Source organism: Spodoptera frugiperda, chromosome 29 (assembly GCF_023101765.2).
Source record: "Spodoptera frugiperda isolate SF20-4 chromosome 29, AGI-APGP_CSIRO_Sfru_2.0, whole genome shotgun sequence".
Taxonomy (NCBI): Eukaryota; Metazoa; Arthropoda; class Insecta; order Lepidoptera; family Noctuidae; genus Spodoptera; species Spodoptera frugiperda.
The window spans coordinates 8,220,418-8,237,040 of NC_064240.1; the positions used below are offsets into that span (position 1 = coordinate 8,220,418).

Sequence of the window (16,623 nt, forward strand, 5' to 3'; positions counted from 1 at the left end):
AGGAACGTTTGCTCTGGTAGTTGAGGAAAAACAGCCAAAAACCACAAGATTTAATATCGAAGGCTAAACCTATTCTAAATCGCTGAGTCAAATCAGTTAATCAGTTAGTCACTTAACAGATATAACCTTAAGGTGATACCTTGAAAACAACACATAATATGCAATATCACTCAATTTATTTCTTGGGACATTTCAGGGATTAAAAGACATGATGTTATAAGGTTCGACAATTTTAAATTACGAACGCATCATTTCTTGTAGGGGTTGGTAGCACTGTCCAATGTCTTTTAATTTTGACATTGACAACTGACATTAGATGTCAATGTTATTGTATTTTGGTGAAATGATTCCTAACCTATCATCTCACTTTCTTAAAACTATTTTTAAAAGAAATTACTTATTTGTGAGACAGTATGCCGCCACAAAATCGTACAAACTTCTCTTTTTTGGATCAGATGGTATTGCACTTAGTAGTTTGCGAAAGATAAATGAATTCAGGTAAGATGAACAATTAAAAACAACCTGCTTGATTTTTTAATGATTTTTGTATATTCTCTTTAGATACGATAAATTTTACTGTTATCCTTATTTCCTTTTTATTCAATTTATTATAATCAAAACATACCACACAAACTTCTTTCAGAAAAAAGGAGAATCACTTGATTGACCGATTGGACTTAGTTACTACGAATACTAAGCACAAAACAGATATAATAAAGTATGCTGAAGAAGAAAATATAAATACAGTACCATGGCCATTAGACAACTTAAAACCTGCTGAATATGACTTGGGATTAATAGTCGCATTTGGTCATCTGATTAAAGAAGATCTACTCAATAAGTTTCCTCTGTAAGTCAAAAAATGTTTTTTACCATTTTCAATGTTTCTTCATTTCTATGATTGGGATTTGTAACAGGGGTAGATTGTGGTCTATAATAACACACAGGTTTTTAAGCCATGGGACTGCTGTCAGAAACTAATCATACAATAAAATAATAGTGTCCCTGTAATAATAGTTCATACTGTCTGCTGTATGCAGGTTTCCAGCTTGTAAGTCATTAAGGAAGGCCAAGGCTAATATTATTCTCGTACTTGTACCTCCTAATCACAAATGTAAAGCATATTATAAATCTAAAAGGTTTTTATACTAATTAGCCCTTCTATAACCTTTAAATAATATTTGTGATGTAATATCAGTCTCAATTTAATATTTACAAACACAACTAATAATTTCCAGTGGTATGGTGAATGTGCACCCAAGTCTTCTGCCTCGATGGAGGGGAGCTGCTCCCATCATCCACACTCTGCTGCATGGAGACCAGGTCACAGGAGTCACGCTCATGAAGATTAAAGCTGATATCTTTGATGTGGGTAAGCATACTTCAGTTTATTATTTGTTTCATAAAAATATAATAGTAATTAATTTAATATTTTAATACATACTTATTAATTGTTTACTCATTTGTTTTTTATGGCACCTATTTATGACCTAAATAGTTATAAGATTCTTGAGTTTTCTTGAACTATTGAACATTAAAACTAATGATTTCATTCTTTGAACTATTTAACATCAAAACTAATTCAGACAGAAATTAATAGTTATGGAGATTAGTAGTTACAAGACTTGATTAACATCACATTAAAAGTCTACTCACTCCAAATACCAAATGTTGTGACCCATAGAAACCTATATACCAATATACCATATAATATAAACCTATATACCAAGTTATTGAATGTTACCTATTAATATTCTTTATTAAAATTCCAGGTGAAATAATAAGTCAAATAAGGGTACCAGTGTCCGAGGACATAAAACTACCAGAGCTGACTGAGCAACTATCAGAATATGGTGCTGAAATGCTGGTAGAATGTATTAGGAGTTTACCTACAAGCTTAGAAAATGCACAGCCACAAAGTTCAGAGGGAGTCACTTATGGTAAATATTTATTTTTATTTGTTACTTAAAAATACCATAGCTACCACCTTTATTGAGAACTGGGTCAACCGATGAGGCAGCCATACCTTCACACTAGTGAATGTTTCAGTACCATGCTTATACTTAACAAGTCAATTTCAAAAAAATCCTTCACCCAGCCCCTGATCCCTTGGTCCAAGATTCCTTGTTTGATGACTGTCATAATTGCGACAACTTGATGAACAAGCCAGTTGTACTGTTAGAAGTAACAGTAATACTTACCAATCAAATCTGACACTACCTAATTTAACTTTTCTTTTTCTTATTACAGCTAAGAAAATACACAAAAGCATAAGTGAAGTACGATGGTCCACGATGACAGCAGTTGAAGTGTACAATCTGTACCGCGCTATATATGGGGTGTACCCACTCACAACTACATTTAAAGATAAACGAATGAAACTATTTGAAGCATTTCTCAATGACAATAGCATAGACCATAGTGATAAACCAATCGGGACAATAGAATATTGTGATAAAACTAAAGCAATCAGAATATTATGTAAAGACCGAAGATATATTTATTTTAGATCTCTTAGGATAGTAGGCAAAAGGCAAATATCCGCCCTAGACTTTTATAATGGTTATATAAAAAATATTCCCACAGATAAAAGAGAGTGTACAGTTTTTAGAAATCAATAAATACTTAAAATACATGTTAGATAATTATTATTTCGTTGTTTTTATTCCAATACCTCTTTCATGCAAGTTTTATTTGTTAACTTTGCCCTGCAGTGGGACGATAATAAAAATAAAATAAATATTTGTTAACAGGGGCAGGTTTTAGGGGGTTAAATAAGTAATAAGTTTTATTAAATTTATAATAATGTATATTAGAAGTTACAAAATATATACGATATTAGATATCACTACACCTTTGGATGCAGCATAGGTACATAAAGTGTTGTAAACATAAATATTAAAATAATTATATAAAAATAGAAATAAAATAAATATTTGTTAGTAGGGTAGATAGTCTGTAGGTACTTCTGTAGTGGAAAGTTGTGTTAGTAAAAACAATATTTGTCTTTATTTTACCTAAAATCTAATTAAACATGTACTATAAAGATTAATTTCCTATGGCAGTATTAGGCATTATTAAACTAGACAGACAAAGGAATCTACACGGTAACTATCTTATTAGCTACTTGGTTGATTGATACGTAATTGTTCTAAATTCATTTGCTAGCAGAAAACTACGATGTTACTTCATCAAACCCTCACCCTGAAAATAAAAAAGCAGAAATCAGTTCCACGTTTGCTAAAACGAAAGAAAATTAGTAGGTAAGTGTTATCAGTGGGTATTTTTGCTGGATTGCATATCTCTGGATATATCTGACGAATAGATTGCGTTGTTGTCTTGCAACAAAAGTACTGACGCCAGCGCCAGCGGTCAACGCTTTGCTATCAATAGCATTTATTAGATTTCAACTTTGTTTTTAGGGTATAACGTCGAAAATCCTATAAAAAATTACAGACCTGAAAATTCCCTTTTAGGTATGCTAAATGGCGTAATAACTTACATAAATAATGTTGAGTTAGGTTCTGTTACATTTTGTTAATATTTAAACATGAATATTGTGATAATTGGCAAACCAATAACAAAGTCTTCAGTCCAAAATGCGACCGACTAGGATAGGACTTTGTACTGGTCCGTCCCCGTGCCGAAGGAAAGTAAAGCAAAGTCTAATTTAGTTGATGCGGCAAACTCACCGCGCGTATCTAGCAAGAAACTAGACATTAATCAATACTATATTCAAATGCGGTGTCACTCTTAGCGTGTTGTAGAGGTCATTATTGTTGATCTATGTAAAATACTGACATACAGCCAAATCCTGTTGAGATTCAGTCTGCTAACTCCTTGTCTATTTCTGAAGAAGTCCAGTTTTGTTTAAAAAATAACTTCACACTACATTTCTTCTTGTGTCCCGGGTTCATTACCGAACACTTTTCCATACACATCACACCTTAATCACATCAAACAAGTTGATCACACTGAGAATAGTAACTGGTACAGTTTGCACAGTAGCTGGTTGTCCATGCAGTCACTTCGCCAACTGTACAAGACGTATTCTTGTACTTACAAACAAGTGTGACATTTTCCCCTACAGGTGTCGAACCCGCAATGCAACGCCAATGTGAATTAAGATAATGTACAACATTTATACAAAATTACATACCCGTTACTTACCGATGACAATGAGATGATACTACTCTAAACGAGCTGCACACATAAGCCGATTGTCACACTATAACTCAAAAATTTTATGTAAATAAAAATGTATGTAATGCAAACATGACATAACTACCTGTTATTGTGGCCAAGCGTTGCTGAATGACTACTTACTAAGATTAACATACCCATTTTATACTAAAAAATATAATTGTTAGTTTCACTCAGGCCTGTATTCTAGAGTGAAGTCGAATCTTTATATTCATGCTCTAGTTTTGTATGAAAACTTCATTCAAATTCAATTCTAGAATAGATACAATCAATCGCTGATCGGTAACACAAATGTATTGACGTAATTCTAATCAAAACAAGAAGTCAAAGTCACCGTTGATACGTTTGATTGCAGGCCTGAGATTTCAAATGGTAGCCGATGGTTATCGTAATGAAATAATAGACCGATATTAAATATGCTTTATATTCATACATATAACATGTTCTAATTATTTACGCTTTATGTACATGTACAGTAAACATAAAAAACAGAAGCCTTCTACCTTACCTTTGGTATTTTTTAAGTTATACAGCAATGTGACTTTTGTGTCTTTCTAACTATCCGTATCCTGAAAAAAATAAATGTGATGTACGCTGGAAGCAATGGCTTTGGCCGGATCGATAATAAAGGCTTCTGTTTTTCTAAACATTCCCAAATGAATCAATGATACATTTGACCATACGGCAGTAACACTTTCAATAGGAAACTCGTCCTTATTGCATACTAAATAAAGACGCTTTCTGTTGTAATGCTACCACTAACGTGCACTCAAATGTACAACCTACTCTGTGAATGACATGTCGAAATTGTGTACACGGTTTAATAAATTTAATATGAACTTCAGTTATTATGAATTCCACGGATATGTACCTGTCCGTGGTAGTACGTACATAGGTACACATCTCATATTTTAGTTACGCTTAGAATACAATATAAAAATTACAGAAAGAGCTACAATTCAAAAGATAGCTGATACGTTGCAAAAGTAATATAAAAAATACAGACTAGACGAATAATGGCTTTCTTCACTGGTTAGACATGAACCCAGGCTTAAAATATAAGACCCTATCCCATTTATAAAAAGTTCACACAAAACTACCACCTTTTTAACATAACTAACCGTTACAAGTATAACAATGTATATTATCTATTTTTCAATAGATTAAATCACTCGATTGGAATAAACACACTTAAACTTTCAGTGTGATATTGATAATATTAAAAGCTTTCTCTGATAGAATTTTATTCACTCAACAAATTGATAAATCATTTACTTACACTACCAGTCCGCATGCAGTTCTTTAAGTTTATATTTTATAGCTATAACATCGAGCGTTTCATTAAAATTCACGCATTCGTTTTCTAGATTAGGTACACCTATAAACAAAAATACCTCTATACATGTAGACGGAAATCATAACGTTGTGTTATGCAATATTATAATAAAGCGGACAGCTACATAACAAAATTAAAATTTTAACACAACATTTCACAAAAATATGGTGGACACTCATGCAATAATGATATTTATTATGTATCTTTTTCCAATTAGTTACATCACGCTCGAATGTATTGATAAGATAAAAGAACAAGGCCAAATATTACTGAACGAATCTGTATTTTGTTCCACCAAGTACTAATTAAGTATTCGATATTCCTTTAGAAAAATTGTTAAGTTGGTAACACCTTACATTTTTTATTAATTGATTTGGTAACGTGACTATCACGCCTGTAAAGTTTAAATGCAAAGAGCGCGTGTTTAGTTTCTAATTGGAAAAATATTAACGTGTGTGGGTGTGTGTGTTATGTGAGAATTATGCTGCGTGCCGGACGACAAATGCGACAGTTTCATGTTGATGACTGATTCTGAAGGCGCCTCACTTTGGTCACAGAGAACATTTGGGCGTCGGCTGTTTCCTAGAATATTAGTGTAAAAATACATGTTATTTCTTTTATTATCATGATGGACATTCTGGTTAGATATCAACAATTAAACAAAACACGTACCTACCCATAACTTTAACCTGTATTTAGGTAGTTATTACCTGAATTATTAAGGTCTGAAAAATCTTTGAAAGCTTGAACATGTGATGATTGAGTGAACTATACAACGGCAACATAAACAAAGCCTTCTCCAAAAAAGAGATTTATTAAAACAAAGTAACATGCAAAAATTAGCTACAAACAATAAACATGATTATTAACAACACAACATGCATAAAAAAAACATACAAAAATGCAGCCACTTGATTAGTAAAAAGTATTTTTCATGGTAGCATTCAGTAAATACTAATATTCTTGGGAGCAAATCTGAAAAATTCAACAATAAATGGTAAAAACATGTACATTAGTCATGGGTATAGGGTCCTGTACCCAATTAGATGACATATTTTCCAGGTACCAAGTCAAATACAAGTGTAGAAGACAGACAACAAGACAACAGGATCACTAAACATAAGGAGAATGAAAAATATTAGCATTTTCTAAGTACGATATTTTATTCAACAAATATTTACGCTTTAATCAACTATGTATTTAGATACAAATAAACTATATTAGATCTAACGTGCAATATAAATATATAGGTTAATTGAAAAGATAACTGTATCTAGTGATATATTACACTACAGTTGGTACATAACGGTAACGTTACGCAGTATACTTGTTTGTACTTAGCGCCTACACCAAACTCCACAACATCAATAAACGTTATCTGAACAACAACCACTCGAATATGTTCATTTATTCTGTAGCTACTAGCCTAAACGTCGATAACAGATCCGCCGGCGATATTTGTTAGCTTATTTGACAGATAATACATCAGAATAGATAATAGTAATGACGCTTACTCATTATTAGCAACATGTTATATTATTATAACAACGGGTGTCAGTTTTATACAGCTATGTTTACTACATGCTTCATAGTTTAACAAACAATTGATGTAATGCATGGTTGCACTCGACCAGATCTTTAGCACAGCATCGATTACAAACACATTTCTTCCATTTCACTGACTAACTTGTTCGTTAACGATTCAATCACAATAACTACCCTCATAAATCACTTTCTGTATTCAAAAGTAAGTTTTAATTACTTGATAAAGAACTTCTATTCGTCATGCATTCAATAAAATGGCAATTAAAACAGCGAAGCAAGCACATTATGTTAATTAAGAATTCAATGCTTTCTTCAAAAGTGCAGCCAAACAATACATCGTTTTGTATTACGTATAATATTATTCATATCTAAGTACTAGCACCCTGTAAAATAAACATACATATACATATCATGTTATGTACACAATAAGTTAATCGGCTCTATTCTACATACATTATTATGCTCTATTTGTCTAATTTAGAAGCTACACAGAGAAGGAAGCGGATGCAAGTGATGGCGTAATCTTACATGTGTTCTGGATGGCTGCGGATGCAGTTAATGAAGTCGCTGGGCTTCAGCTCGCCTCGGCAGATGCGGAACACGGCGGTGAATAGAGGGAACCTGGAAACAATTGTACATTCATTTGCCCTCGCTCCACAAACAATGCAGCTACTATCTATCTATACCTTCCGGACTCTATAACTGTGGAATGCGCAAATACATTCACAAGATACATCTAGTTACGTAAACCTCTATGCACAAAACTAAGCAATCAAAGTATTTCCTACTAATGTCTTCATCGACCTTGCGTATTCAAACTGGCACAATCACATTCCTACAAAATTAAAACTGAGCAAATGTATGCAGTTATCACGGTTATCACGAGAGAAGCCAAGTATCAATTTTTGAGATAGTTGGCTTAGTGTCAATGTTTATTATGTGCGGATTACAGACAATGTTTATGTTCAGGTTGACATTGACATTGAACATAGGAACAGCAATATTGTATCGATCAGTATAGAAGCAAAAAACATTTAAAGGTATACAATACACAGGAAATGCCTTACTAGGTGTCAAAAGTTTGATAAGTAGTTACGTAAACTGCCTAAAATAGATTTTGTGCATGAAATAGTTGCAGAAACACTGCAATATCCTTCATCGAATGCACCAGTGACCTCAAGTGACGAGTGGATGCAAGCCAAGACGAACTATTTTAGTTCAACCTACAGCCCGATTATATCACTTTAGATTATAATTGTCCCGTCGTTATCTACGAGTTCTGAGATCAACAACAACGTAATACTTCCGTATGTCGCGCATGTGAATGTAAGAAAATTGTTCTTTAAATGGAACATCATTTACGCGCCATTATTCGCTTTAACGGGTCGTTTAAATATTTTTCCGACTTTAATCAACTGCGTATTTATTGTTTTACACAGCCTCATAAACCTTTGCAGCATAAGTTATCTGTAATGGGTTGTATGTTGTCCTATTAATATAGTGTTATACAAGGACGACGACATTAAAATTGGTATAATAGTTAAGCAAAACAATGCGATATTTTTGTATCGCTCTTACTTGTTCTCCATGTTTTTGTTGGCAAGCATGTGGTTGACTTCTTCCGCGGTGATTGGTCCCTGAAGTTTCTGGCCATTCAACATCTCGTCTTCTAGCTCTTTGATAGACCTGCCAGTCTTTACGAAGGCCTCCGCAACCCTCCTGTTCCTACCACCTAAAATAAAAATATTTCGAATTTTATAATAATAAAATCTCATTCATTATGCATTGCATTTCTGATGAAAATTCGCGTTTAAATTATATGAAAAAATTGTAAAATATTGCCAAAACGACCTTCATAATTAATATATCGCGTTGAAATTGTCGTCCAATGCGGTAGCTATTATTAGCTTCGCGGAAGTTGTCGTACAAGTACTATTGAATAGCTTCCTCAAACACCAAGTATTGGCAAAAAATAGTTCCACTGAGCTTCCGCCACTTACTTACTTAAAACATTACTGTTTTAATCAACTTATCAAGTTGGCTTTATCATAAGGGGGTGTGTCAAACTCCGTTCACATTTTTGATTACGACTTGTCGTAATAACCAGTTATACCCGTTCTAAACCATTATAACTTTAACATAGCGACCATTTGATCAATAGTACGAGATTTCGAAACATAAGTTACGAAATGAAAAGTGAATAAATTGAATATGAAGAAATATGTGCCTTAGCCAGATGCAATTTAGGTATTAATTACTTCAGCTAACAATATTTTTAATTAGAGCATTATCACAAATTGTTGCTTGTCATTCATTGAATATGAATCAACGATGAATAAATGTAGGATAAATAAGTGCTTCTTGAACGAGTACAAAATATTGTACCGGTCAATGTCCGCGGTCTTTGTCCCCATTAGATAATAAATAGATGTTTGTACCTACTAAGTAATATGCACTCTGCACCGTCGGTATTTTACATAACATCGCATCAAATTGAGCAATCTTTACCAAATAAATGACAACAATGCTACATTCATTAATAAGTAATTATAAATTATCGTTTATCTTTTATTATAGTAATTTGCTCTAAACGATATTTTCAAGGTGATATTTCGTTCATACACATTAGCAACGGTTCAAAGAGTAAAAAAATAAACTTGATTAAGTATTTAGCAGACCGGTACAAAAGTGCAAAACAGAATACGTATCGGTTTATGCTGTTAAGCTATGCTTACCATTAATCTCTCTAATGATAGACCGCTATCAATTTGCTAGTGATACTGCGATACCCCAAGCGCGAATAAATCCACATGGTAAGATATCGAGTTCAAGATGTCAGCAAGCCAATCAGGGATAAATCAGAATTGCAATCATTCTGCAGGGTATTGAAATTTATCAACTCGTTTTAAAAGCAAAGCAAATGAAAAATACTTATTTAGAAAGTAAACTAAATAATAAGCCACTTGAGTTACTACACTTGATTGCATCGATATCATGTATCAGTACTCCATAAGGTGAATTTAAATTTACCAACAACTGTTTATTCAAGCTGATAATTTCGCAGACCGATCATATTCACTCCTAACGCACAAAATTTGCCCAAAGCACTCGATAAAATGTTTGCGTTAGATAAATTTTACAACTAGGTATGTATGTGGCTAATCGATAGGTAGGTAGGCGTAATGTAAGTGTAAGGCCTCTGAGAAATGCTATTATGCATTGTTCTCGTCTCTCTATCTTGCTATTATACGTTGTATCTAATACCTTGCACTCAATGAAGTAAATAGAGTAGGTACGTTGTTCTAGTAAGTGCAGAACAGTACACCTATAGCTATCTATCTACATGTTACCAACCAAGATTCTACACATAGGTATAGCTCGTACCGCGTATGGCTATACTTAGGTAGAGTACTATAACCGCTCTGAACCCGTTCAATGATAAACACATAAATCATATGATCAGATAAACAGTGCAATTTCCTTTGCGACGAAACGGAAAAGTTATTTTATGCAGTGGTGCACACCTAGTTTTGCCTATATGTAAAGTTAAAATTTAGTATAGGATGAGGTATCCAAGCAGTAATAACAAACATCTATTTCTGACGCTCTTGTTTAATCAAGTGGTCTGGTTGCTGAACCGTTTCGGTTCATAGTTGTTATTTGAAGATCTAATTTATTGGTTCACAAAACGTTATAAATAGTTAGGTACTCACCATAACAAGTTGTAATGAGATCAGCCACGCCGCAGGACTCGAAGAAAGTGCTAAGCTTGCTGCCAGGGTAGAACACATCGACGAATTTGATCATTTCCATAAGACCTAGACGGATTACGGCCGCTTTAGTGTTGTCACCGAAGCCAAGGCCATCCACGAAACCTGCTCCCACGGCGACAATGTTCTGCGCATACGAATTGATACATTAATTATTCGGATCAGCAATTTCACACCGGTACTTAGATCGGATACTAGTCGGTTTCTACTGTACCTTCAGTGCCCCACAAATTTCCACGGCATCTTCGTCGTCAACCACGACCACTCTGAAGTATTCAGTTTGGATGATGTCACGCATCATAGGTGCAAGCAGCACGTCTCGGCATCCGATTGTAGTCTCACAGAATTTCTCTTCAGCCACCTAAAATGGTTTATCGTTAAAATTGTTTTCAAATTCTAGTTATTAGCTCCATTCATACCAATTTCTAAATTGGACGAATTTAAAAACGAGCCTACTTTACGGTAATCTGTCGGAAAAACCCTTACAAGTTACGCAGGAATAAAAAAGGTAATTTAAAAAACTAAAAAACCCGACTGCGTTTCTTTATAATATTTAAATGAAAAATCCCTAAAACAAGAAAGTCATCGTAAAATTGAAGCAGTCGGCACCCATTCTAAATATGAAAACTTAGTGAGGGCACATACTTACGGCTGGCTTTTTAGAATGGGTCCCGACTGCTTCAATTTTACGATGACTTTCTTGTTTTAGGGATTTTTCATTTAAATATTATAAAGAAACGCAGTCGGGTTTTTTAGTTTTTTAAATTACCTTTTTTATTTTATGGTATTTTAGTTTTATTATTTTTATATTTTGATATATCTAGTGTCACTCTCACAGTAAATACGAATCAAACGACCCCTATCAAGCAGAAATCCATCAAGTCGTTCAGGCTAGAGAGTGAGAAATATTAGAATTTGGCGCCAAAAATCCGCCATTTTGTTTTTTTATTATTTTGATATATCCTGTGTTACTCTCACAGTAAATACGAATCTAACGACACCTCTCAAGTCAAAATCCATCAAGCCGTTTAGGGTAGAGAGTGAGAAATATTCGAATTTGGCGCCAAAAATCCGCCATTTTGATTTTTAAATATTTTGATATATCCAGTGTCACTCTCACAGTAAATACGAATCCAACGACACCTCTCAAGCCAAAATCCATCAAGCGGTTTAGGCTGCAGGGCGTGCCAAACAATTATACATACATACATACATACATACATACATACATACATATATACATACATACTCTCGAAAAACATAACCCTCCTTCTGGCGCAGTCGGGTAAAAAAAGGAAAGGGATCGATTTTCGTCTTCAAATGAAAAAGTCATTCCAATCCTATATCTGGTCATTTAGATCGGATCTAGTAATTAATCCATCTATCTTACATCTATCACTATCTTTCTGAACAGATAAAATATTGTGGTTCTCAAACTATATTTTATTTTGCTACGTTTTGCAATAACTATTGTGGCTGAGTCAGTTTATATACCAAACAATTTACTTTAACGTGAATAGGCAATTTGCCAGTACACGTTGCTAAGTGTTTTCGAGCGCGTGAACAAACTGCCTTGACACAGACATCTTAACGATATTTTATAAATATTTCAGAATAGGTATTGATCTTGATCTTTGTAAAATAAACCCACTTCTTACATAACGTAATATTTTTAATCCCTTAAAGTTCCATAACTATCATAATATAGTTTACTTAATCGTCATCAATGTCGGTGAGTCCAGATGCTGAACAGACTCCCTAGTCCCTATGCTTAAGGTACGCTTAATTTTTACTGTCTCAGTTTCGATTTAATCCAGTCTAGTCTAGTCTAGTCTAATCGGTTTTGTTACCCAGACAAAACTAGGTGAGTAGGTGGTTACTGTTTTAGATCCACCAAATGGTAGTAATAAAACAATATCTATCTGTTAGTTGCTTAATCACGAGAAAATCCAAAGCAAGTTTTTTAGCCTTGAACCTTTAGAAAAGACGTAGACATTTTCTTTTTGAGTAGGCAACGTCATACAATGATCATTACGCCTACAATTGACCGATAAATACTTATCTAATATTTTAATTTGAATCTAATCAGCCATAAATCTGCAAAACAAATTTTACAACCGATGATAATAAATTAATATCACGTTTTAATTTGCGAAATACCGATATTATCAACGTGTTTGAATTTTTCGTGTTACAAAACATGAAATTCAATATTTTATATTTACTTAGACTTTTTTAACACATTGCACGAAAAAGATAGGGAGCACTGTATTATATTTATACACAGTTACTTATATCTAATTAACGTTTTGTTTAAAGTGATCTCATAAAAAATCAAAACATGTTCTAATTGCCTAATGACTCATCCTAAGCTATTATTTCGTAAGACTTTAGTTACATAACGGTGGGACGACGTAATAGGCCGACCTGAGGAAATAATTTAATGCATAAAAAGAAAAGTTTGTAGAGAAAAGATGTATGGGCACTTACTTCAGACGCAATGTTAGCTCCCATCAAGACGGCGCATGGGATTTTGAGGCATCTTGTAATAATGTGGGAAATGAGGTCAATGCCACCGCCTTCCGCGATATCAAAGCCCTGAGGGAAGAAACAATGAATAATTAAGTTTATATAACTCCTAATGCGTAATAACTTTATATAGACGCAATTAAAACGGATGTAAAGTAGGTACCTTTATCAGGGAAAGTGCAGCGGCGGTCGGCTTTATCTTGCCTAGGAGTGTAGAGCAAATAGTTCTGACAAACTGGTGGGGTACTACGAAAATAAGAAGGTCAGCGTCCTTCGCTGCATCGACCACCTCTGGAATGGCAACCTGTGTGAAACAATTAAATAAGTTATAGTTAACATACTTTCTATCCTATTCTAATAATGTTGTAAATGGAAAAGTTTTTGAGAATGTACATAATAGGCTTGTGTCAACTAACAATGAAATCAATGGATGAATGTTTCTAGGCGTAAATTGTGATATTTAATCAAGGAAAACCGGCATAATTCCTCACAAAATAATAAGATTATTGTTATTTTTACAAATACAAAATCAAAAATACACCACGCATATCATATAAAATACACATTAAAATATGTGCTTTAAATATAAGTTTTATCATGAAATATTATTTTTTGGGGTAATACAGGTACTAAACTATCGAAATAAGCCATTTTTGAAATTTACGACACAGGCCTATTATAATATGCAAGTTTTTAGTCTTTCACACTAAAACTGCTAAACAGATTGAATGAAATTTCGCATAGAGAAAACATAGTCTATTTTAATTTCGACAATGTGGAAAAAGAACAGATGCTGAAGGAGCTAGTATAATTATAAACAAATAATGCAAAGCTATGGTTCTCTAGCAGTTTATTTCTGAATCGGCCATGCAAGGGTTGTATTGTTCTTACGAACTCGGCTTTGATGACGACGGCGACGCGAGAAAATGACAATGAAAGCAAAGACAATGACACCCTTTTGTGTATGAATAGGAGCTTTTACTGATCAACTCAAGCAGACAATATCGAAAAATATAGGAAAATATAACTTCACTACAGTGTATTTAATGTTAATGTTAGAAAAATACTTTTAAAAATTATAAAATTGACAAAATGCCACAAATGATAAAACAGGTTTACCATTCATTTAAAATTTTAAATTAATTTTATAAGCCTACAACGAGAATCAATGTGTAACAGAGAGATACCTGTAATTTTATTTTGAGAAATTATTTGCAGAAATTGTATTTTTTTAAATGTCACATAAGTAACATGTTAGACTGTTTAAAGAAAAAAATAAGATAAATTCATGTACAGTATGTATTTATGTTATTGTTAGTTACATAATACAGTAGGTACACACATCTAGATATGACACAGTCACAGTTAATCAATTCCAAGGTCAAGAAACACTGCAAGATCTTAATTGTGTAAATCAAGAGATTCTTTTGTTCCAATTATTATGAAGTGGAAATAACCAAATTAGTATGGCTATAACAAATAGATAACTTTTATTTGTTGAAGACAAATATCACCTTTAAAAATATATTTTGTCCCTTTTTTTCTGATCTGGTTGGCTTGATATGGCAATGAAATGTTTTTATAAATAGAACTGAATCATTGAAATGGAAAATTACAGTTAAGTAACTCTATTATATACATACAGTGTTAATAATAACAGATTGTTAACTGTCTATGCTAACAAAACAATTGGTCAATATTTTAAAAGAAATATTTCTTCACTTATACATATTTATATTATATGCATAAGTGATTGTGTTTTTAAACTGATAAAGATGTTTTGTACCAAGGTCTACCAGTTGCATAAAACCAAACATAAAGCATTCTTTAATAGACATTGTGTTTACACCAGTTTCTAGATTCTGGTACTTAGTTAAAAGCAGTTATAAACAACACAATAGTGCTTTAATTAAGATCATTGGTTGTAAATACAATACTTCATTAGTAGTAAATGTAAAACCGCTGACAGAAGAGGTTGTGAGATAACATTGTCATTGGATGGCTTTGATAATGAACTGTTACCAAAATAGATTGGACATGTGTTCTTCACATGGGCACTGTCAAGAACATATGCAGCTATACTAGTTGTGAGAGAAATGTAATGTTTAGGGTTTAAATATAATATGTCGGTATTTCTATGTATTCCATTCTATTTTCCTTTAAATCATAAATAATTTATTTTAATACTTTCATCCCTGAAGGGGAAAGCAGTTGTGCACTTAAATTTTAATAGATAATTTAAAATAAACTTTTCTGTGAAACTGTGTGTGTAGAGTTATAAAATAGAGTACTCACCACATTGGGGGGAAGTTTGTGTCCAGGCAAATATTTAACATTCTCATGGGTCTCATTGATGATCTCTGTCAATTTCTTGCCTTCAATCATCTCTTCATACACCCACATAGTAACTCTGTCCTCGAAATTCGGCAGTCTCGCAGCATTGCGACCCACAATTTTTGCAATTGCAGATCCCCTAAATTAAAAATATTATAACAATATATGCCAAAATTTTTTTTTTCAAACATTGGATTTAATAGGCAAAAATAATAAAATAAATTTAAATTATAGAAAAGAGCTATAATTTTATAATATAAGATTAAAAACATAAATCGTGATATTGTTATGTCATGATTTTGTTAAAGGTCAGCTAGTACAGCAACACTTTCGACGTTTGTTCAAGTGATCAAATTACACATGCATAGGAATATATTTTATATAATATTTATCACAATCAACTGTTACTTCTTACCAGTTACCAGAGCCGATAATGCAAACCCTGTTCTTCAGTATTTTTTCTGCCATTATTTATTTTTATAAAGGTAAATAGTAAACGGAATTAAATAGCAGAAGGTTCCGCTAACAAAACTTGCGACGAATTCGCAACGACTAGCGAGACTGGCAGACTGCACACTGGTCTACGCACACGCCGCACCGCGTTTAGCAAGTGACGTTATCAAGTTAAATGAGCTTATCAAAATCAACTCGTTATCAGCTAGGAAATCGTAACTACTGCTACAGCTATTATCACCTCGACACGGCGCGGGTGACCAGTTTGTGAAGTTTGTCAGACTGTCAAAAATCAAACTGTCAGGCTGTTAAGTCAAAGTGACAAATGTCAATTTTGATATTTTTTATCATGGCAGCACCGGGTTGAGTCTCGACTTAAGTAACGACAAAATTTGGTCGCTAAGTTCTTAAAATGAATTCCCATTACATTTTCAACTGCATTTTAGTGTCGAA

At 33.3% G+C, this 16,623-nt stretch overlaps 2 protein-coding genes across 3 annotated transcripts; one reads left to right on the top strand and one right to left on the bottom strand.

Moving 5' to 3' along the window:
* Positions 1 to 307: 307 nt before the first annotated feature.
* Positions 308 to 2,651, top strand: LOC118268197 (methionyl-tRNA formyltransferase, mitochondrial). The gene is made up of 5 exons (XM_050706208.1): positions 308 to 498; positions 644 to 850; positions 1,239 to 1,372; positions 1,773 to 1,940; positions 2,251 to 2,651. Exons 1-5 carry the CDS (start codon positions 317 to 319, stop codon positions 2,619 to 2,621), a joined length of 1,062 nt encoding a protein of 353 aa, XP_050562165.1. The 5' UTR covers positions 308 to 316; the 3' UTR covers positions 2,622 to 2,651.
* Positions 2,652 to 2,786: 135 nt separating this feature from the next.
* LOC118268149 (glycerol-3-phosphate dehydrogenase [NAD(+)], cytoplasmic) lies at positions 2,787 to 16,464 on the bottom strand. 2 transcript variants are annotated; one of them, XM_035582464.2, is made up of 9 exons: positions 16,133 to 16,438; positions 15,679 to 15,856; positions 13,547 to 13,687; positions 13,345 to 13,452; positions 11,069 to 11,215; positions 10,798 to 10,981; positions 8,663 to 8,816; positions 7,613 to 7,705; positions 2,787 to 3,204 (listed from the first exon to the last, which is right to left on the bottom strand). In XM_035582464.2, the coding sequence occupies exons 1-9, from the start codon at positions 16,183 to 16,185 to the stop codon at positions 3,192 to 3,194; spliced, it is 1,071 nt and encodes a 356-aa protein (XP_035438357.1). In that variant the 5' UTR covers positions 16,186 to 16,438; the 3' UTR covers positions 2,787 to 3,191. The 2 variants fall into 2 exon arrangements, with proteins under 2 accessions (XP_035438357.1, XP_035438355.1); XM_035582462.2 differs by lacking the exon at positions 2,787 to 3,204 and adding an exon at positions 4,614 to 6,121 and having other exon boundaries at positions 16,133 to 16,464.
* Positions 16,465 to 16,623: the final 159 nt, after the last annotated feature.

Bases quoted from the DNA above. Each gene is read 5' to 3' on its own strand.
- LOC118268197 (XM_050706208.1), top strand. From the start codon at position 317: ATGTCAATGTTATTGTATTTTGGTGAAATGATTCCTAACCTATCATCT. The intron at 851-1,238 runs GTAAGTCAAAAA...AATAATTTCCAG, and splicing joins CTACTCAATAAGTTTCCTCT to TGGTATGGTGAATGTGCACC. The intron at 1,941-2,250 runs GTAAATATTTAT...TTCTTATTACAG, and splicing joins TTCAGAGGGAGTCACTTATG to CTAAGAAAATACACAAAAGC.
- LOC118268149 (XM_035582462.2), bottom strand. From the start codon at position 16,185: ATGGCAGAAAAAATACTGAAGAACAGGGTTTGCATTATCGGCTCTGGT. The intron at 11,216-13,344 runs GTAAGTGCCCAT...AAACCATTTTAG, and splicing joins GAGCTAACATTGCGTCTGAA to GTGGCTGAAGAGAAATTCTG. The intron at 7,706-8,662 runs GTAAGAGCGATA...AATTGTTTCCAG, and splicing joins AACAAAAACATGGAGAACAA to GTTCCCTCTATTCACCGCCG.